Raw genomic sequence first — 22,643 nt, 5'->3', positions numbered from 1 at the left:
AAATGAAACTTTAAATTAGTTCATTATTTTAGTTTTGAAATTCTCCATAAATATTTTTTATAAGAAGAAAAGTATAGGTTTTCATTAATATTTAAATTAAACTATTTTCTTTAGTTTAGAGGTAGAAGTTGTAAGAACGACTGATATACTAATACGAATAAAATTTGTATTTAATAAAGAATAAAAAGTGTTGAATGTTGTGTGTATATGCTACTTAAGTCGGTCTAGGTGAGAATAAAAGAAATGCTTTATTTAGAAGATCATTTAGAGATATTCAATCAGAGCAGAAAGTTATAATAGGAGATGATAGATAATCCAACAAGATAAGTTGATTGTTCTGGACATTTAACTAAGAAGTGAAACGAAACTAAAATATTGAAGACAAAAATAAAAAAAAGTCTTCTTCTTCTTTACGTGCCATCTTCGCGACGGAGGTTAGCAATCATCATGGCTATTCTGATCTTAGATGCTACCGCTCTGAATAGTTCGATTGATGTGCATCCGTACCATTCCCTCAAGTTACGCAACCATGAGATTCTTCTCCTTCCTACACTTTTCTTGCTCTGGATTTTCCCTTGTATAATTAATTGAAGTATGTTGTATCTTTCATTACGCATAAAATGCCCCAGGTATGGCAGCTTTCGTGTCCAAACCCGTGAGGGTTTCCAATATTTCCATTCTTTTGTTGACTCTTCTCATGACTTCGTTGTTTGTCACAAGCTCGCTACATGATATCTTCAGGATTCTTGTATATACCCACAGTTCAAATTCTTAAAACTTTTTAGTAATCGACGCGTTAAGTGTCCAAGTGGCCGAACTTTTTCCTTTTCTGGTGTTCTTAAGTGCATACATAATTTCTTCCTTTGTAATTTCTATACTTGTTTCACTGTCCTCGAAAGATATGTCTTGTAGGTTTCCTCTTTTGTCGTCGAAGAGCTCTTCCATATATTCTTTCCATGTTTTAGCTTTTCGTCAGTCGTTATCGTAGCATTTTATCTAAAAGAGTTGTGCTGTGGTTTCTTTTTTGCAGCTTTGCCATTTCTTTAACCTTTTTATGTAGGTTGAATAGGTCGTATTTGTTCTTAAGATCTCTTTACATTTTTCCTCATAGTAAGTTTGTTTTACCTCTCTTATCATTTGTCTAATTTCATTGTTAAATTTTGTAATTGTGACTGTCTTTGTTCTTGGCTTGTCTTCTTTGATCCATCCTGCCGAGTATTTCGTCGGTCATCCAGTTGTCTCTCTTTCTTATCGGTTCTTTTAATATCTCTTTGTATGGAACGAGGAGCCAGTTTTTAATGTTTCCGATTGTTGATTTATCTCGTAGGTGTTAGTATCTAAGTTATCAAAGTTTTCGTATATTTTCTGTTGGAATTTGTAGACCACAAGTAAGATGACGTGAAAAATCAATTGGTGGATGTTGAAAAATGGAAAAAATTTTATTTAGGGCAAAAATAGAGAAAATAAGCTGGAATATGAAATATATGAAAAGAATTCCTAATACAATGATATATATTACAAATTAAATACTTAAGAAAACCTCAGATTGACAATAAAGAGACTTGGTGGTGGTCAAATGAAGTTCGAGGAAAACTAAAGAAGAGAAAACCATATAAAGAGTGGAAAGAAAGAAATTCGTTATTCACGTATATTATTCGTTATTCGTAGATTTTCAAATCTACAAGATCGCCAAGAATTAAGAGACAGTAGCAGTAACAAAAGCTAAAGCAGAAGCGTATACAAATCTATACGACAATTAATTTGATAGGTGAAACGAATATAAAATGTCTTCATATACATTTTTCACTGATGATGATATTATAGGATCAAAAACGTTCTGAAAATTTACAAATCCATTTTAAATAATTTTTAAAAATTTTAATAATAAAATTTTATACCATTTTACATAAAGAAGTTCACAAACCACTGAGAATTTTCCTTTTAAATTGTAATTCAAATATTTGATTTTTTCCTTCGTTCTGTGTTTAATCTTACAGTTTATGTTTTTTTATTATTCTTTTTTGTATATCATAATTTATGTTTCAAATTAATTGGAAAACTCACCATGATATCTTTTTATCGAAAATGACAACCAACATGACGAGTATGGAAATGGCGTAGAAGAAGCAGTCTCTGACGAGCGGCCACCAATTGAGGTAAACCACGGCGCTGGAGCACAGTCCGCAGCAGGCAATTACGAACATGATATTAAACACAGCCGAGCCAATTACCCCAGAGATTCCTGCAAAAATAAAGCTGTATTAACAAACATCGCATGTGCACAACAACCACCTATCTTTGTAAATTTTGTTTCATGACGAGAGCTAACAAGATGTTTAATTTAAACAAATATTTGAACAAATATTCAATATTATTCAATTTAATTTGAACAAATATAGTACTAGATCTAAATTAAAACTAAGTCTCTTCAAAATAGTTGATGGATTGGTTTTTGATGTATACTAAATAATAATAATAATAGTACTGTTAGAAAAAACGTCAAAAAACTGTCAAAGTGTTTAGACGCATTTCAAAGTTTCTCTTAAAAATTTAAATATTTAAACGATTATTTCTTCAGTTCTGAACATGTAAATAGTGAATTATATTAAAATCAAAATCATGTTCGAGTCTAATCTAAAATAGCTCGCAAAGAAGTTAATTTTATAGTGGTTTAATAACTTAAGAAAAGTAATTAAGCATAAAAGTGAAAGTGATTTGTATACTGAATATTGGAATCGTGAGTAGATAAAATATACTTTTTTCATCTATTTTGATTTTTATATTTAAGTAAACAACTGCAATCAGTTATAAGTATTATCCAATTTACATGAACTGGTATCACAACGAAAGCTGTAAAACAGCACCGGTTTTAGTCGGATTTTAAAATCCATTTAAAAGATGTCATCTTCCAATCAGCTACCACAAAATGCATCATACTCAAAAGCAGTTAGTCAACCACGTAGTATATTAATCCCAAGCAGAGATCAAGCTATTTTGTTTAACACTCTAGAGAATTGTACAATTAATGACTATCTTGAAGGATTGAGTCAGCATATAGAACCGAAAAATATAATTTTCGCATCCCGTATATCAAACGGTAGAATATGCATATATCTATCATCCAAAAACCTAGTAGATAAATTCATAGCAGAAACAAAGAAAATAATAGTAAATGGAAATATACTAGAAGCGAGAAGATTAATAACTCCATCAGTCCGCTTAATTCTGTCCAATGTATGTCCAAGCATACCTTCTAACATAATAATGGAAGAATTAATAAAACTAGGTTTAAATCCTCTCTCAGACATATCATATCTACGGATAGAAGCAACCAATCCTGCCTTTAGTCATATTCTAAGCTTCCGAAGACAAATTTTCGTGTCACCTTTTCATGACAACTTTGTACTATCTGAATGTTTTATTGTCGAATTGGAACAAACATCATACCGCATATTTATAGCCCAAAACGAAAATTGTTTCAAATGCAAATTAACTGGACACCAGGCAGCTAATTGTCCAAATATTTCACCTTCTAAACATCCTCACAATGATAGTGCAATGCAAACAGAAATAAGACAAAATTCATCAATAAATCATACTCAACAAGATAATCTACAAAATACTCCCGCAATCTCAAATACCACTCCCTCCACACTTACTACGTCTTCTCAAACCACATTACAAAGAGTAGCAATCCCAAATTTATCAATAAACCAAACCCAACAGTGCTCACTACAAAATACATCCATACATTTGACCACTTCTTCAGTTAACACTACAATCGCAACACCTACATCGTCTGAGTCATCCTCTAATACCCAAAAACATAAATCAACCTTACCCGAAACAAGTCAACACTTACCTCCAAATAAAAATACACATTTGAATTCTTACGAACCCCAAGTAACTTCGAACAAAGCAACCGGAAAAAGAACCCTAGAAGATGCAATCACGCCACCCTCCGAAGAAAACTTTGAAAAACCTAAGTTTCAATTAAAGAAAAAAACCAAAACTGATGACAATAACTTAAGAAATGATATACCAAATCTCCAAACATTATTGGAACCAGTTAGAGAATATGTAGAAAGGGAAAAGCAATTGTTAAGCTTCGATCAAGTAGTGGATCTATTCGAAAATATACAAGGATCAAAAGACATAATCAGCGTAACAAAATTGTACTCAGAAGACTCTTATGTACTTATAAAGTTTCTAACGGAATTACATTCATACTACATCGACAAAAGAATGAAAACCATAAGCACCAAATTAATACGAAAACTTGGCAAACACATAGGTTTACTCTCTACAGTGAAAACTTCATTATCGGAAGAAGATTCCGACTCATCGGTAAATAATTCCTCTAAAGAATAATAATATCACTGTTGACTTCATGTCTGTTCCATCACAAGTCTTAGGAAAAAACATGAATATTAAAAAACACAATAAGTTATCTTAAAGACTTAGAACTGTATCAATTATTGTAATTTTTTCTACCTTTACCTGTATCATCCTGTATTATATTTTTTAGGTCGCTAATAACCCTTGTGGTTGCAGCGTAAATAAATAAATAAAAAAAAATAATACTGTTATTCTCCAACAGGTATCCATATTTATAGTACAATTTTATTATAACTATAAAATAATATTAATAGCCGCGTCATATAAAATGGATACATTAAATTTAATCCAAATTTAATGCAAGTTTAAACATAAAAATCGACGTATGTCAGAGCTTTTCTCTTTAAATCTACTAGTTGACTTTTTTCTTGCCTTTATAATTGTATTTATGCATACAATTTTAAAAATAGTATCTACCGATAAAAAGTCAAATTCCTTAAAAAGCTTTATTTAGTCAAACTATAAACTACAAACCCAAAACGTGATTGGTATTCATGAATAATAATTTGTCCAAATTTTGAAATAATAACCCGGTACGTCACACTTCCAGAATCCGGCTCGTACAAGACTCTCTGAAGTAGCAGAACTATCAGTACAAAAATATAAAACATATAAAATATATATTTGATTGAATCTTCTGTCTTAAGTGTAATTTTAACATTAGTTTTATAGTTCAGGGAAATAAGCAAAAAAGTACCTTGTTTGTGATACTGACTCCGCAAGGCAAACGAGAGTTGTTTTGAATTGTATGGATCACTACAACAAGAATCTTTATTTTACCTGCAGTAGATTTTTTTGGCTTAATTAGTTATTAACAAATTAATGTCAAAAAACGGTAAATTTTCGCTTTTTTTGCCAATCAGCAAAAAATGTGTTCCTTCGGGCATTAACAGCTCTGGAGAGCACATCCCATGAACCCCATATTTAATGGGGTTCATGCCTAGAGACCTCGCAGGCCACTCTAAACGGCGAATACTTTCTGTCTCAAGATATTCATTAATCGCTTGAGTCCTATATGGGTGGGCGTTATCATCCATAAATACAAAATTTTCACCCAAAACTCACATGAGATTCTATCTTTGTTCCATGAGATGTACCTTTGTTCTGTAAGAGTCTCGTCAATAACCACCAATTCCGTGCATCCACCTGCCATAATACCTGTCCAGAACAAAATACTACCACCAGCTAAAGGAAATATGGGACGGGTATGTGCTAGTTGTGTAGCTCTTGTTGGTTCTCGCCAAACCCGAATTCACCGGTTATCACTATTTAACCAGATTCCTCTAGTCTGAAAAGAGCACAAAATTCCAAAATTGTTGAGGAAGCTTGTGTTCTTGATCCCACTAGAGGCGGTGCAAAATATACCTAGAATTCTTCTTCTTATTGTATCCAAGGATACTTTGAATCCTGTAGCATGCCTGAAGTTTCTTTGAGAGGCTGGTACAGACATAGAAGAATTTCTTCGAAAGGAAATTCCATTGCTCATTGGTAACTCGGGGTATACTAGAGCGAGCTCTATTCTTTATCGAATTTGTCTAATGAAATCTATCCATATTCGTTAGACATCACTCTGAGAAACACCCATTCTTTGCGCCACGAACCGTTGTGAATGGCCGTCTTCAACTAAAGAGATAATTCTTGCACGGTTCGATTCAAAAATTAAATTACGATCCATTGTAAATAATGTTTTCACAAAATTTTACCAGCATAAATTTTTCAAATGTTTATACCTTGGCAAAACCTGATTAATTAAATAGATAATAAAATAAAATAAAAAACCAAAAAAGATGTATTTTATATGAAAAAAGTCTATTAAATATATGATAAGGATACGGATTTATAAAAGAATAAAAATCGTGAATACCAGGGGTGATATACAACTTTTGAAACTATGTGTACATTAGTTGTTGTGAAGATCCATTTGCTTTGGAAAATTTTTTTTAGTAATCTATATTTAGGACCGTTTCTCATTATGTATCCGAAATGATCTATCTTTCTCTTTTTAATCGTGTACATCACTTCTTTTTCGTTCCTCATTTTTCGTAGTATGGTTTCATTGGTTACCCTGCTATACCTTGATATCCTAAAGATTCGCCTGTATAGACAGGTCTCGAAGGTTTTAAATTTCTTCTCCATCGCTTCAGTGAGTCTTCAGGATTCAATTCCATCGTATATTATTAAGAAGATATAATATCGTAGGACGTAACCTGGACTTTTCCTAATGGAAGAACAACGAGTCAGATTAATCACATCTTAATAGATTTAAGGCATGGAACAGACGTAATAAACTGCAAAAGTTGTATAAGCGCAAACATAGACTCATATCATTGCCTAGTGATCTCAACACTGAGGGCTAGAATTTTAAACACCCTCAAGAAAATAAAATTAATAGAAAAACATGGAATATGCAAAAGCTGAGAGAGGCGACAATTGCAGAACGGTACTCGGAAAACATCACCAGCAGGATAACAGAAATTTGTGCCCATAAAAATCATTTTGACGACGAATGCAAGAATGCAACAAAAGAAAAAAAAATGAAGCCTACAGAAAGATCCTTACCGAACCAACTAGAACAACTGTAGAGAATTACCAGACAATAAAAAGAGAAGAAAAGATGATACATAAAAGAAAAAAAACCAAACCACTGAAATAAGGAACTTAAATATATAGAAAACCTCAACAGCGAGAAAGAATTTAGAGCATTCTATAGGAAAGTTAATATTAACAGAAAAGAATTCAAGGCAACGACAAAACAATGCAGAAGGCAAAATGGTGATTTATTAACAACAAGAAAAGATGTATTGAATAGATGGGTGAAATACTTTAACCAAGCACTTAATATAGAGGAAGACGAAGAAAACCTGGATGACGAAAGAGATGAGGTAAGGGGAACAGACAAGAGAAAAGAGGAACCACCATTGATTCTTGAAGTTAAAAATGCATTTAAAAAACTAGTCAGAAACAAATCACCCGGAATAGATATTCTCTCAGGAAAACTATATAAAGAAGGTGGCTGTTGTAAAAACAACCTGTATAATAGTGTAATCGTAGTATAGTTATTTTATCAAATTGTGCGCTCAGGTCGGCAGCTATCGTGTTAACGTGTGTGCGACTGATTTCCTAGATCAGGGACCCGTCCTCCCCTCGTTATGTAACTTAAGTCAGACAGTGCCAATTTGCCTCTCGGCAAGTGAAGGCCGGGTGTTGTGTGTGATCCCAAAAAGTGCGTGGTGCGTAAGTGATAAATGCGCTTGTAAACCCGGTGTTTTGTGTTAAAACGTATATAGTTGGTCTCTCTCAATTTTATCATTTTATGTATATCTGTTACTGTCTCCCCGCACTCACTGTAAAGCTAATGTTTGTATAACGCTTTATGTAACTATCAGAATTGCGATAATTGTCAATGTTTGAACCAGCCCTTAAGTCTATTGTGTAAATAAATCGAAGGAAAATACATTTCAATTGTTTTATTGCTTCAGTGGTCCTTAATAAATATTTTGAAGCAATTAGGTGTTCAAATACGCCTCTCTTAAATGTGGATAGTTTGGCAACAAAGTTTACCCTTTCCACCAGTGGCCATAATACCAAAATTGCATTACAGCAGCTTATAAAAGAAATATGGACACAGAAATCCTTCCCCAATGATTGGAATATTGAAATACGTTGCACTGGGAGCAAAGTATTTCAATATTCCAATCATTGGGGAAGTGCTTGCTTTGCACTAATATCTGGGAGCGCTCCTTAACACTGAAAATAATACTACCGCAGAGATAAACCGCAGAACTTGCACAACCAACAGATGCTATTTTGGGCTTAATTTCCTCCTTAAATCCACATTTATATCGAGAAATACAAAAATAAAACTCTACAAAACAATAATACACCCAGTCCTAACATATGGTTTAGATACCTGGACTCTAACAAAAAGTAATGAAAACATGTTGGGATGCTTCGAAAGAAAAGTACTAAGGCGAATCTATGGAGCAGTAAATGACAATGAAGTGTGGAGAAGACAATACAACTTCGAACTTTATAGAATATACTATGAACCAGATATCATAAAACATATTAAGAAAGGACGTCTGAGGTGGATAGGGCATGTAATGCAGATGGAACCAAATGACCCAGCTAAAAAAACGCTCCTTGATAGACGCATTGTTCAGGGAAAAAGAGGAAGAGACAGAACAGGGTTCCTTAACAACATCGATGAAGACATGAGAAATATGGGAATACTTGCTTAGCGGAGGAAGGTGATGGATAGGGACGACTGGAGAGAAATTCTCGAGGAGGCTAGGCAGGGTTGTAAATCCAGAATGATTAATATCGTAGGAGCCTTACTTTAATGTCCAGTTTAAGGTTATGACTTTTAAATAGTTTGGCCTTGTTTTTGAATGCACTCCTAGCTTTCTCTGTTTTACTTTTGATCTCCTGTAAGTGATCCCATTCTTTGTTTTAAGATGGTTAAACTGTAGACTGCAAAAATGACTATGTCATCCGCATATCGGATGTTATTTAGACATTCTCCATTTAGAATTATTTCATGTTCGCAATTTTTCAAGGTTTTACCAAATATTTTCTTCGAGTATAGATTAAATAATACAGGTGAAAATATATATCCTTGCTTAATGCCTTTCAGAATCATCTGGATCGCTCCCGTCGGTTCATTTCCACAATTTGTTCTTATTGTGACTGAATGGTTCTAATACAAATTTTTTATTTGATTGTAAAACAATTTTAAGAACTACAAAGACAAAAAAGATAAAAACAATGTAAAAATATATCACTTCCAAATTACCCATTACACTACCTCTATAAATATTTTATTTATTTACGAAAATACGGGAAAAATAGTAAAAAACTACTTGACTAAAATCGTGATTTGCCACTCTTCTCATTTGATAAATTTCTGGTTATTTAAACAAATTACATTCTACTACAAGTAAATATACTCAATAAAATAACAAAAACAACAAAATGTCAATAAAATAAAAAACCCTCTTGTATACAAACCACTCGCCCACGTAAATATCACTTCAAAGGAAAAGGCCCGGGGCAAGCTTTCCATTGGCTTTCCTTGATATAAAGTTCTTAAGTTATTAAAAGAAATCTCTACAAAGATTTTTTTATATATTAAAAAGAAAATACTTTTACATTATCTTACCGATATCGTCCTTTGCCAAGAAAACTCCGATTATGACGGTCGCTAATTCGGGAGCCGAACTTCCTGCTGCCATAAACGTGGCTCCCGCTACATCCGGAGCCATTTTTAATTCTATAAATAGAAAGGTCATTATTGAGATTAAAAGGCTTGTTTTCTTTAACATAATGTTTAATATTATATATTTATTTATATATACATTATATATATTATAATATTATTATATATTGAAGTTTTCGTGAAAGTTGCTTTTGTAATTTATAAAATAATTCAACTTGCATAACATGTAGGATGATTAAATTTATGTAATAAAATTACCTTGAAGGCAAACTACCGGCAAACTGTTAGCAAATTACGCTTATTCATTACGAACTTATTAATTAGATTTCCCGAAATTCTGTTAGTCTACAAATCGACTATTAACTTTGGTAAATTTCATTAACTTTCCTTGTATATTATTACAATAAACTTACTTAAGGTTCTAATTACTTTTTAGACAGGAAAATTGTTCTCCTTCATGTTTTGGCGTTCCTGAAGGAGATTTAAAATCATAAATTGTACTTTATTTAGAGCTGATCTAAAATGAGTATTTTTTGTATAGTCAAACTATTATCTTAAATTCGGCATCTATTACATTGCTCTACAGCCAGCTTCTGTTCAATTTTGCCTTGAGTTTAAAGTAATAAGACTTTTGTTCTTTCACAAGGTGCCCAAATATTTAGTCTTCCTTTTTTCGCTAGTCAATTAAGACTTCTAGTTAATTTCCCATCCGTCTATTACCTTGATATTTGTTATCATCCAAAGCATATGTAGTATCCTATGTACCTAGATTTTTAATAATAAAAAAGGGTTTATATAGTGTATCAAGTTATCAAACTTTCAAAACATCATATTTTATTAAAAAACCGTCATATTTTATAGAACAGAATACACCTGTAAAACTTAAGCCAATTCGAGAGGGGTAGACTGATTAATTTTGCATATTTGACGTTGAATTATTACTCTGTAATGCCATTCAGTATATTTGTTATAACTTTGGTTGTTAATTTTAGTATTGTATTTAAAAAGGTGAATTCCTCTGTAGTTCTCCGGGTACGATGTGTCCCCCTTCTTAAAGAGAGATATTATAATGCTTGATTTCCATTCTTATGGTATTTAGTCTGCTTTGTTATTATCTTTTGGATTAGTTTTAATAGTTGTTTGGCAGATCCGGTTCTCCGTACTTTGTAAATTTGTAGTTTGTAAATTCAAAGCAATAAAATGTTTTTTATGGTCGACTATTAAGAGCCCGCTTGGTGAAAATAGAACGACAAAAAAATAGAGGTGAAAAAAAGAAACAGACTTTAAAGCCTACGTACAAGAAGGAAGAAAAAGAACAAGAAGACCACGCCAAACCGTTGTCAACACCAGAAGATGATCGCCAACCTACAAAGACTAGTATTAGATGAGGACATTCGAATAATCAAGAATTTGTACCGGAACCAGAGCACTCAAGTCAGGGTCGCAGGCAAGTTGATCGACAAGGAAATGTTATGCGAAAAGTAAATCCGGGCTGTTTGCTCTCATCGACTCTTTACAATATATAATCTGAAGAAATTTTGACTAAAGCTCTCACGAACCTAGAGAAAAGAATCCGAATTAACAGAGAATACATCAACAATCTCCGCTACCGCCACGATACTGTGTGCTACTAGCGATCATGCTAAATGATATGTAGACCGTAATGCGCCGCGTGAGAAATGAGGCTTAGACCTCAACATTAGGAAAACTAAATTCATGGTTAGCCGTATAAATGTAGATCCCGGGCGCTAATGGCAGCGAATGGTGAGATCGAAAGAGGCGACAAATTCAGCTACCATGGAACTACGATTAACTCACAAAGGAACCACGCTGGAGAAGTTTAGAGACCAAGCCGCTAAAAAGAAGATCGGAGCCTTTGATGTATGGATCTACAGAAAGTTATTAAAAATATCTTATGTGGACCATATCATCAACGTCTAAGACCTACAAAGCAAGATATTGAATCCTTCAACTGGCGTGCAGGGCGAAATATTTGACAAAAGCAGACTCCAGCACCAAATCTCATCTCCAGTATGCCTCATCGTCATGTAGCAGCTATATACTTTTGTGCTACTGACCTACGAGTACTGAACTACGAAATCGTGGCGGTAGAAAAACGATTTCTAAGTGCATTTATGCTTAATAGAAGTTCTTTACGGTCTGTCGTTCTTCGCAAAGCACCAGTACCTCTACGAATTTGTTGCTTAATTTCTATGATCCAATAATTTCAAATTCAAACTGCCGTAGAATCATTTTTACTAACCCTATTGCCGATTTCCCAAATCAACTGACTTCACATAGCCACATAATCTTATCCTGTTGAAATTCACGTAATTCATTAGAATTAGCTCCTCTTCTAACTGGAAAATAGTAACTCATATCTTAAAAGTGAGGAGAGCAACAAAACTTATTATATGAAATAGCAGTAGCAATAGGTGTTTCTAAAAAATTTTACAAACAGTAAACAAACTGATTATCTATAATCAAAAGTGTGTATTTATTTCACTGTTGTCTAAAAGTTAGCACTGATTTATCTACAAATTGGACGAAAACAAGGCCATCTACTCATGTCTACCATTAAAAAACGTACAAAATTACTTGGCGTTTTAAACCTTTGGTGGAAATATTAAAAACCACTTTCGTTTCATTATTTACAGACTGCTAAACTTTACCAGTGGAACGGCCTTTCTATCTACTGGTATCTGTTAGCCTACCATTGTCTGATGAGTGACAATTTTCGAGGAATTGCTCATATTTTACGCTCTTACCTTCGCATATTCGATCTAAGGATGCAACAAAATACTCATCACAGACAATCGCCAATCCCAGAAACATGTATACGGCTACAATGATGTGGATAATCAAACCACCATGTCGTCTTGTTACAGGACTCATTATAGGATGTGGAAACTGAAAAAAGAATTAAAAAATATTATTTCTTTTACGTAATTTTAGATTATAACAGTCTTTGGTTTGTAGAATATTTTTGTTTAAAAATATTTATTCGATTTTCGTTTTTTTTATACTTTATGGAAACTTTAAAATAATTTGGGATTATTATGCTTGTTATCTAAAAAAACCATATATCATCGATTCAGCAGCGCTGCTAGAGTATTAATAGATTTTATATATTATTAAATTAAAATGTTTTCGTATGCTCAATGGACAGTACTATTTTTCGAAAAAAAAAAATATGATTAAATGGCTAATTGGGCCACTAGCATTTCGGAACCCAAATTGTGAATCGATTACAGTACGACAAGCGTGAAGTGGTTTGTTGCGCATTGACCAAAATTTAAACTATTACTTAATTCATTTTTTTTTCTGGTCGTCAAGCGAAAGAGATCAAGCTCCTAACGATAAATTCACTGCAGTGTTGTCATATATTTAAATGGAAATTTCAGTGAAAAATAAATTTTTATTTTTAATATGTTCATATAGTTGTGATAAATCACCGGATGTAGATTGAGATTTTTAACTCAAATACAAATCCTTCTTCTTCTTCTTGATGTACCTATCCGTTACGAATGTTGGCGATCATCATGGCAATCTTTATCTTATCTGCAGCAGCGCGGAAAAGCTACACAGATGTTGTATTGAACCAGATTCTGAGATTCTTTAACCAAGATGTTCTTCTTGACTCATGAGGCTTATAGTACGGTAATCTTCGCATTTTTTAGCTCCTGGTTTTTTTGGAAGAGCAATAAACTCAGATTTCAGCCATTCTGTTGGTATTTCTCCAGAGTTGTATATGTTGTTGACTATCTTTGTGATTATTGCTATTGATTTGTTGTCCATTAGTTTGATTAGTTCTGCTTGTATATTATCAGGGCCTGCCGCTTTGCCATCCTTTAACTGTGTTATTGCGGAATAATCTTCCTGCTGTAATATTCTTGGTCCATCATTTATCTCTTCTTCTAGCTCAAAGGTGTTATCTCTTTGGCCTTCAAATAGTTTTTCTAGATACTCTTTCCACGTTCTTATTTTAGTCTGTTTGTCCAAGATGATGTTTCCGTCAGAATCAGTTATATTTCCTTTCTGCCTTCGTCTTGGTCCCCCTGTGAGTTATTCAACTTTCCTATGTACATTGTCACTAACGTACTTTGACTGCAGAGTCTCAATTTCTTTGCATCTTTCCCTTGCTTCTTTTTCTTTCGCTTCTCTGATTTTCGTTCTTATTAATCCCTACCGAATTACGAATCCTAACCGAAACCATTTTCATTGCCAGCAGCAACATTAATAAACCTTTGTTCTATGAAAACTAGCTAAGACTTCCTAACATAATAACTCCTAGAGTATTTCTTAAATATTATTTTTTAGGAACTTGCAGAAAAACTTTCATTTGTGAGTTCAGTTAAGTAATTTGCACATGAGGATTTATTAGAACAGTTTGAGGCGACAGTTTAACGTACTATTTCCATATTTTTAGACTCTCTGTAGACTCAAAAAATTCTTATTGTCATATATGCCCGTTGTTAATCCTTGTGAATGCCTTCGAATTTTCTTTGACTTCTCACTTTTTTATTTTTTTTTGTTGCGATAACTCTATTTACTTCTACTTTGTTCGATTTCGTTACATTTCGATACATACTTATTATTAAAAAATGTGCAGACAGTTAAAAGTTTATTAAAACCTCCCACGCCGTTGAATCTAATTATTTGACAGTCCGAATCGATCCCATAAATTATTGTGTTTCATCTCTAAAACCACTCAAAACTATTTTGCTGAGTGAGGTTGCCTTTAAAGATTAAATGGCCAATATTTTTTAAAACCTACACACGAACTATGAAATTTAATAAATCAAATCCTCAAACAGGAATGAACTGTTTGAAATGCCCGTATATATAGAATCAAACAAACAGAAAATTGCATCAAACAGACAGTAAATGGGATTTATATGAAAATATTTGAATTGATTACAGTTTCATATCAATTTTCTTTTTATTTTAAATTACTTTTTTCAATAAAATTTACGTGTGCTGAATATATTTATTTACAAAGAATGCAGTTAGATGCAATCATTGCATATAGATGCTTTCCTCAAGGAGAAAAGAGGAATGGATGAATGACGAGATACTCAATATGATGGAACAACGGAGACAATTTAAAAACAAGGATAACAATAAATACAGAGAGATAAACCACGAGATTAGAAAGACGATAAAGCAGGTAAAAGAAAAATACTTTGAAGAGCAATGCAAAGAGATCGAAGACCTTCAAAATAAATATGATCTGTTTAACCTACACAAGAAAGTCAAAGAACTGGCAGGACTAAGAAAACAAAATCCCACTTGTGCAATTCTGGATAGAAAATACAAAGATGGGCAGAATATATCGATGAATTGTTCGATGATAAAAGAGGAGATCTGGAGCACATAGAACTTACGTCAGAAGAAATAGGTCCATATATTACAAAAGAAGAAATATTGCACGAATTAAAAACAATGAAGAGCGGGAAAAGCCCTGGACCTGATATGCTTCCTACAGAAATCCTAAAAATTCTAGATGAGAAGCACATTGATGTTTTAGTGACACTCTTGAACCAAATTTATAGTTCAGGCGTATTACCCAAAGAGTGGTTAACATCTATTTTTATTTGTCTCCCTAAAAAGAAAAACGCAAGAGAATGCAGCGATTACCGCACCATTAGCTTAATGTCTCATACGCTAAAGTTACTACTTAAAGTCATCCATAACCGAATGTATCACAAACTGGACATAGACGTTAATAATACACAATTTGGTTTTCGCAAAGGCCTAGGAACACGTGAAGCTCTTTTTTCACTTAATATACTAATACAAAGATGCCTGGACGTCAATCAAGATATATACGCATGTTTTATTGACTATAATAAAGCATTCGATAAAGTACGACATAAACATTTAATGAATGTCCTGAAATCAAAGAAGATTGACTACAACGACCTCAGGATCATATCAAATTTATACTATAAACAGCGAGCAAAACTACGTGTTAACGAACAGCTGTCAGAATTATAGGCATTCTTTTCAATGCCTACTCCGAAGAGGTCCTGAAAAAAGCTCTTGAAGGTGAAACAACTGGAATAAAGGTAAATGGAGTTCCCATTAACAACATTAGATATGCGGAGAACACTGTGATCTTAGCCTACAACATTGGAGATCTTCAGAGACTGGTGACCAGAATAGCAGAGTATGGAAAAGAGTATGGCCTAACAATGAATGTCAAGAAGACGAAATTTATGAGAATATCGAAAACTCAAAGAAATAACGAGAATCTTCTCATAAACGAAACCAACGTCGAACAAGTGGACAAATATGCATACCTGGGAACAATGATTAACTCCACAAATGATTACAATCAGGAGATAAAAATAAGAATAGAAAAGGCTAGAGCAAATTTCAACAAAATGAGAAGAGTTCTATGTACCAGGGATTTAAAACTGGAACTAAGAGTTAGGTTGGCGAGGTGCTATGTTTTTTCGACTTTATTTTATGGAATGGAATCTTGGACCTTGAATGCGACATCAATGAAAAAACTGGAATCATTTGAGCTGTGGGTGTACAGAAAAATTCTGAAAATATCATGGACAGAACACGCCACAAACAAAGAGGTTCTGGGAAGGATGAACAAAGAAATGGAAATTTTAAAATCAATAAAAACAAGAAAATTAGAATATCTCGGACATATTACACGTGGAGAGAAATACACCTTGCTCCAACTGATTATGCAGGGAAAGATCCAAGGAAAGAGAAGCATAGGAAGGCGTAGAATGTCATGGCTGCGCAACCTGAGAGAGTGGTACGGATGTACATCAAATGAACTTTTCAGAGCAGCCGTCTCAAAAGCCCGAATAGCTATGATGATTGCCGACCTCCGCCGCGGAGATGGCACTTGAAGAAGAAGATTGCATATGGGCAGATACGTCGCTCATATCAGCTTTCGGAATACTATTTTACCAGGAAAGACCTTTGAAAATTTTAAAAGTAAAAAAAATTGTAGATAGTAGAATCGAACTCATTGGAAAAGTAAGAAAAAACATACATCAAAATAATCTAGAAGACCAAAACAAAATCCGAGATTAGAGAAGGATTTCAAATAATCTATTTCAAATATTTTTAATAAAAAGTTATAATCGTGTGTCCCGAATATAAAATAAACATTTTTTCTTAAAATTACCGGAATACCTCTTAACAAAAATTAAAAGACAACTCCATTAGTCAAAAAATGGCAACAAGAAAAAATATAATACTAATTTGTTGCCCTCATCTCCCAACAAAGTAGTCTTTAGGTTAGGTTAGTATAGTGTATGACCTCCACGATTGTTGGTTACTGTCCTACATCTGTAAGGCAAACTCATGATCAATGTCTTGCTGCGCTATTCTATTTCACTCCATTGAAAGGCCCTCAAACAGTTGCTGTCTTGTATTGAACGCAATATTTTGTTGTAAAATGCGTCTGCCCAATATGTCCAATACATGCTCAATTGGGTTTAAATCTGGTGATCGTGGAGGCCATGACAAAACCTCAATTTTATTATCCTCAAGGAATATTCGCACGACCCTGGCAGTATCTTCTTCTTCAGATGCAAATCCACTAATGGATGTTAGCGATTACATTTTCCATTAATTCTCTATTTCTTGCAATATGTATCAGATATTGTATGTCGTTAATCCCTGTCCATTGCCTTATGTTTCGGAGCCAGGACATTTTCTTGCGTCCCATTCCTCTCTTGCCTTCAATTTTACCCTCGATTATAAGTTGGAGGAACTGGTATTTTTCATTTCGCATGATGTGACCTAGATACGCCGTTTTCCTTTTCTTGATGGTTTCGAAAAGTTGGCGTTCTTGGTTTATTCTTTTAAGGACATCTATATTTGTGATTTTCGCTGTCCATGGTATTTTTAGGATACAGCGATAGAGCCACATTTCGAAAGCTTCTAATCTGTTTATATCCCTCGTTTTGAGTGTCCAGCCCTCTACGCCATATAGCAGCACTGACCACACGTAGCACTTAGTAAACCTTAGTCTCAGTTGAAGTTCGAATTCTGAACAAGGCAGTACCTTCTTGAATTTTACGAAAGCTTGTCGAGCTTGCTCAATGCGACATTTTACTTCCCTGTCCGATGCCCAGTCTTCAAAAAGTCACGATCCCAGGTATTTAAATTTACTCACTCTTTCTATGGACTTAGTATTCAGTGTTATGGTGGAGTTTTCGAGTGCATCCAAGTTTCTGGAGATGATCATAAATTTGGTTTTTTTGGTATTAATCTCTAATCCCATTCGCTTACTGTATTCTCCGATTATAGTGACAAGTTATTGAAGATTGACTATGTTGTCACAAATTAAGACACCATCATCAGCATATCGTTGTTGATCAATGTTGATCACTTTGATTCCCATCTTTGCATCGAAATATGGCTTCCGAATAAATGTTAAATAAAAGAGGGGAAAGCACACATCCCTGTCGAACGCCCCTTCTTATATGTATGGGTTTGGATAGAGAATTGTCTATTTTTATTTGTGCCGTTTGATGCCAGTACAAGTTTTCAATGCAAATTATGTCTTTTTGGTCTATATCAACTTTCTTGAGGATCTGCATTAACTTGTGGTGTTGGACACGATCAAACGCTTTTGGTAATCTAAAAAGCATAGGAACACATCCTTCTTCTGATCGTAACAATTTTGGACCAGCACCTGTGTTGCTACTATTGCTTCTCGTGTTCCTAAACCTTGCCTAAACCCGAACTGGGAGTCACTGATGTCCCATTCACATTTTTTGTAAAATCTTTGATGTAGTATTTTTAAGAATATCTTTAAAGTGTGACTCATCAGGCTAATGAGTCTGTGATCCTCACATCTTTTTGCATTGACTTTCTTGGGCAGGGGAATAAAGGTAGAGCGTGGCAGTATGTGGACGCGCATTGTCGTACATTAATTGAAATAGGAGACCAGGTTGTTGTACAAGAAGGTTACAACAGTAGGTTCGAGAATAATATCGCGGTAGTCTATTACATTTAGGAACCGTTCCAGACAAATGAGATTGGTTCTTCCACCCAGTGATGCCACCCCATACCATTATACTTCCGCCTTGCTGTCGTCAATAGTTGTCTTGTCTCCAAATTCCTATCTTATTATTATATTAATTCTTATCTCCAGTGCAAATCCAAATCAAGACCCATCTGTGAACAAAGTATAGGCCCACTCACGTCTAACTCAATTTACGTGTTCTTATGCCCACTGATTTTCTCTGGATAAAACAGGCACTTCCACAGGTTTTCGAGCATTTAATCCTACTTCATGCTGTCTATTTCTTATACTTTGGCAACTTACAAAAACCTGGTGAGTCTCGTGATGCAGTAACAATGCGATCTTGCAAAGCCTGCAACTTAATAATATGGTCTTCAGTCTGGTTAGTTATCCATTCATTGAGCATAAAAGTTCTTTTAAATTGTATACCTTGCTTCGTGAGAAAAAGATCAAAGTCTGCAAAAACGCTTTTCTGATACTGCTCGGCGTTGGTGAAGAAAGAGTAGGAAGACTACAAGATCTTCTTGTGAAAGATGAGTCTCCTAGAGATTTAAGAGGCCAACACATGAATCGGAAGACCCTTCCACAAGATTATACGGATCTTGTAATAGGACACACTTAGTCATTCCTACCGAAAATAAGTCACAATTCGTCTAAGGAAATAAAATACTTAGATGCTAAGCTGGACATAAAAAGAATGTTCAATTTGTTCCAAGAGAAACGAGTTGAACGTGAAGTATAGTTTTTACTATAAACTTTCCAAAGAACATTTCAATGATAGATTTGGAAGGCTCCAAATTGACACTTGTTGTGAATGTGAATAGGATAAGAAATCCTTAGTTGAATTAAACAGTCAAACGAGTTGCAGTGACGCAGCTACATGTGCATAAGAGGCGTAGCAAAAAGTTTTTTTCATCCCTTCGACAGACGTGCCAAACACGAAAATGAGATGCTTTTATGTTTTGATTATATGGCAAATATACCGCTTCCTACGATTCTAATACAGGAAATATATTACCTTGGACAATTGTCCATCTATTCGTTTGATATCCACAATAGTAGTAATAACACTGCAACATTTTACTTATACCACCAGGGAATTGCTGTAAAGGGAAATAATGAAGTTTGCTCTTTCTTAAAGAAGTATATTGGCGAGAATGTTCCAGCTAGTACAGATGAGTTGTACTTATACAGTTATAACTGTACAAGACAAAATTAAAATCACACGATGATTAGGTTTTTAATGCAACTTACAGATAGTGGAAGATTCAAAACAGTTGTCTATAGACTTCCACTAAGGGGTGACTATTTGCCATGTGACAGGGTCTTCGACCTTGGACTAGGGCCTAACATGAACTAAACTTTCATCTATAAAACAAGGAAAGTTTACTGTAGATTAAGTGGACAATGCAGATGTTTTGGACTTTCAAAGTTGGTGACCCTAATTTTGCAAGAAAAATACTGTTTCAGAAGAAAGTAAAACTGAGAAAAACAAAAAAAAAGAAAATGTTTACTATTTCTTTCTACTACGAAGTTACTTGCGAACTATTTCAAAAAGGAGTGGTTTTTGTATCTAATTTTATAGGTGTATTTCTTAAGAAAACCTTCAAATTATTATCTAAACAACTGTGTATTGCTGCGTCATCTCCCCCTTCCTCATTAGGAAGTAAAACTCATGAAGCATAGTTACCAATTCATCAAGAAAAAATTAATGACTTGAAGAAACTTTTACAGTACGTTCCCTCAAGAACACGAGTGGTCTTACAATGAGTTTGCCCAATGGCCAACGGTTGCAAGCAAAAAATGAGGAAAAATGTACCAAATGGCAATTAATTTTAGCTAATTGTATTGTATAGAACTGTTTTAATATTAATTAATATAATATATATATATATTTAGGGATTCTACAGTATTCACTGCCTTCCCTCGCTCAACCGTTTCCATTAATATAATAATTATTATAAATAAACACGGTATAAATTCTTCCATCAATCAAAACTTTCCCCATAAAACAAGACTTTTGTTTATGCAAGGCCTTTTGTCAACTATTTTCAATAATAAAAAAAAATTCAATAATAATATTAAAAGGTGTAATTAACATAATTTATTTTCAATTTTAAGGTCCTCAATATGTTTCGAAAAATCAGAAAAGTATAAAACGGATTTCATAAAACTTAACAGTTTTTGTTGTTTCCCAAAATTTACATATTGTGACAAGAGATCTTTTATAAATAAGCGACCCACATATTTCTTTCTCGATAACAGTTTTTAGATAACATGAATCATTTTCTAATGACATGCGTAGATTTAAGAAATTATATAACATTTTTATACTTGTAGAAAGGGGATTACGCCACCATGTGTCATTCTAGTCCATTTTAGGGAACCTATTGCACTGTTTTATTAAGGCAAATTTAGCGCCTCAAACTCGTACGATAAATTGCTTGAAATTTTAAAGATAATCTGTATTTACTTTAAAATTTTACTAAAATAAGATTATTAAACGCAGAGATAGTTATTTAGCATCGGCATTGAACACATGTTTAAATGTTAAGTGCTGTGAATAAGATTCAAGCTGGTCTTTCACAAGCTAATGTTGCACGTGTCTCGGTGCGTGATTTTGCGATGGTGACGTCGATATAAACAATTTGGTAACGTTGTTGATACACGTGTATGCCGTGTCGCGGGTTTTCCGATTTGGACCGTTGCTGTTGTCTTCTTTTAAGCAACGGTTTTCTGGAACTGGAACTGCTTCTCTGTTATGTGACCGTTTGCGTTGCGAGATATCGCGCAACTGTGAGCTTGATCCCGATCGAGAGATACTTGATCCCGATTTTTATGCATTTATCGGTTGCATTCCGTCGGAAGGCCAATACAATTGCAATTAATAAAAGCCCTTGTAATTGGCCGGCCAGAGTGGCAATCTTCACTGTGATTCGTCCACTCTAGCGACAGTGGTAAAATATATAAAAAAGTTATCAGAATTTAATACCAAAGCGGGTTTCGTTCATAGATTTGACTTATATTAATGCAAATGTGGGTTAGATTTCTTCACTGAACGACGATATGCTTGTTATCATAAATATCCATTTTGTACCCAAGCCTAAAATTTATGCCACACAGTTTTATTTTCATCTAAGGTACGTTACAGAAAAAAAAAACTGTTAAACTGTCTCTCTCTCTTTATGTTCTGTTTGATGTTTTAATCCCAAAGGTTTATGCAAATTCCGTAGAAATCGTTTTGACGCGACTCGAAACACGAACTTTTTGGGACATGTCATAAAGAGAAAATTTAGTTTGTGAATGTTTGTATACCGATAATATCGCAACGGTTGGGGTTTTAAACTTCACATCGTTTATTCATTAACAACAAACGGGGATTTTTGTGTTGATGGTTTCGTCTGTTTAACAGAAAATACAGGAAATTGTAAACAATACTAACACATGTACTAAAAAAATTACGGTGGAGAAATAAACTTTTGCAATGAAAAAATATTTGGTGTAAATTAGAATTATCAAATAGAATAAAAATTCTGCAATTCATTGTAGTGATTTAATAAAAATAATACTTAAGAAATTAGTGAAAATTCCACTTTATTTATAAGAACATGATATTTGCAAGAATATTCATAACCCAGTGAAGTACAACTTATATGCTGACGACCTGATTTTATATTGCCGAGGTAAAGGTACGTTCACAACTACAAACTTAATCTAAAAAGCAGTAAATCAACTAACTTCTTGGTCTATAATTTTTGGTATTAATTTCTCTGCTAAAGAATCAAAAGTACTCAAATTTAGTCAAAGAACACGTAGCATGTTATTACCTCAAATTACATTAGATGGTACTCCGCTCACAGTAGATAATGAATACAAGATACTAGGTTTAATTTTTGATAGTCGACTAATATGGAAACCACAGATTATAAACGTCAAAGCCATTGCTTAACTAGATTAAATCTATTAAAATCTTTAGCAAACCATCACTGGGGAATTGATGAAGATATCTTAATTAAG

General features: G+C 33.8%; 2 protein-coding genes across 3 annotated transcripts in view; one reads left to right on the top strand and one right to left on the bottom strand.

Annotated features, from left to right (window-relative positions):
• LOC140440249 (nucleoporin p58/p45-like) overlaps positions 1-22,643 on the top strand; it is a 237,734-nt gene that overhangs the window by 58,357 nt on the left and 156,734 nt on the right. The window lies entirely within an intron of this gene.
• The window catches only part of LOC140440248 (probable sodium/potassium/calcium exchanger CG1090), a 182,509-nt gene that overhangs the window by 25,863 nt on the left and 134,003 nt on the right, over positions 1-22,643 (bottom strand). For both annotated transcript variants that reach the window (XM_072530623.1, XM_072530624.1), the window contains 3 exons: positions 12,385-12,526; positions 9,560-9,670; positions 2,065-2,242 (listed from right to left, as the gene is read on the bottom strand). In XM_072530623.1, coding sequence (XP_072386724.1) covers positions 2,065-2,242; positions 9,560-9,670; positions 12,385-12,526 — 431 coding nt within the window. The remainder of the gene's footprint in view (positions 1-2,064; positions 2,243-9,559; positions 9,671-12,384; positions 12,527-22,643) is intronic.

The sequence above is a fragment of the Diabrotica undecimpunctata genome, chromosome 4 (genome assembly GCF_040954645.1).
Source record: "Diabrotica undecimpunctata isolate CICGRU chromosome 4, icDiaUnde3, whole genome shotgun sequence".
Classification (NCBI taxonomy): Eukaryota; Metazoa; Arthropoda; class Insecta; order Coleoptera; family Chrysomelidae; genus Diabrotica; species Diabrotica undecimpunctata.
The sequence above is the reverse complement of the archived record's forward strand: the minus strand, read 5'-3'. Positions and strand labels throughout refer to the sequence as shown.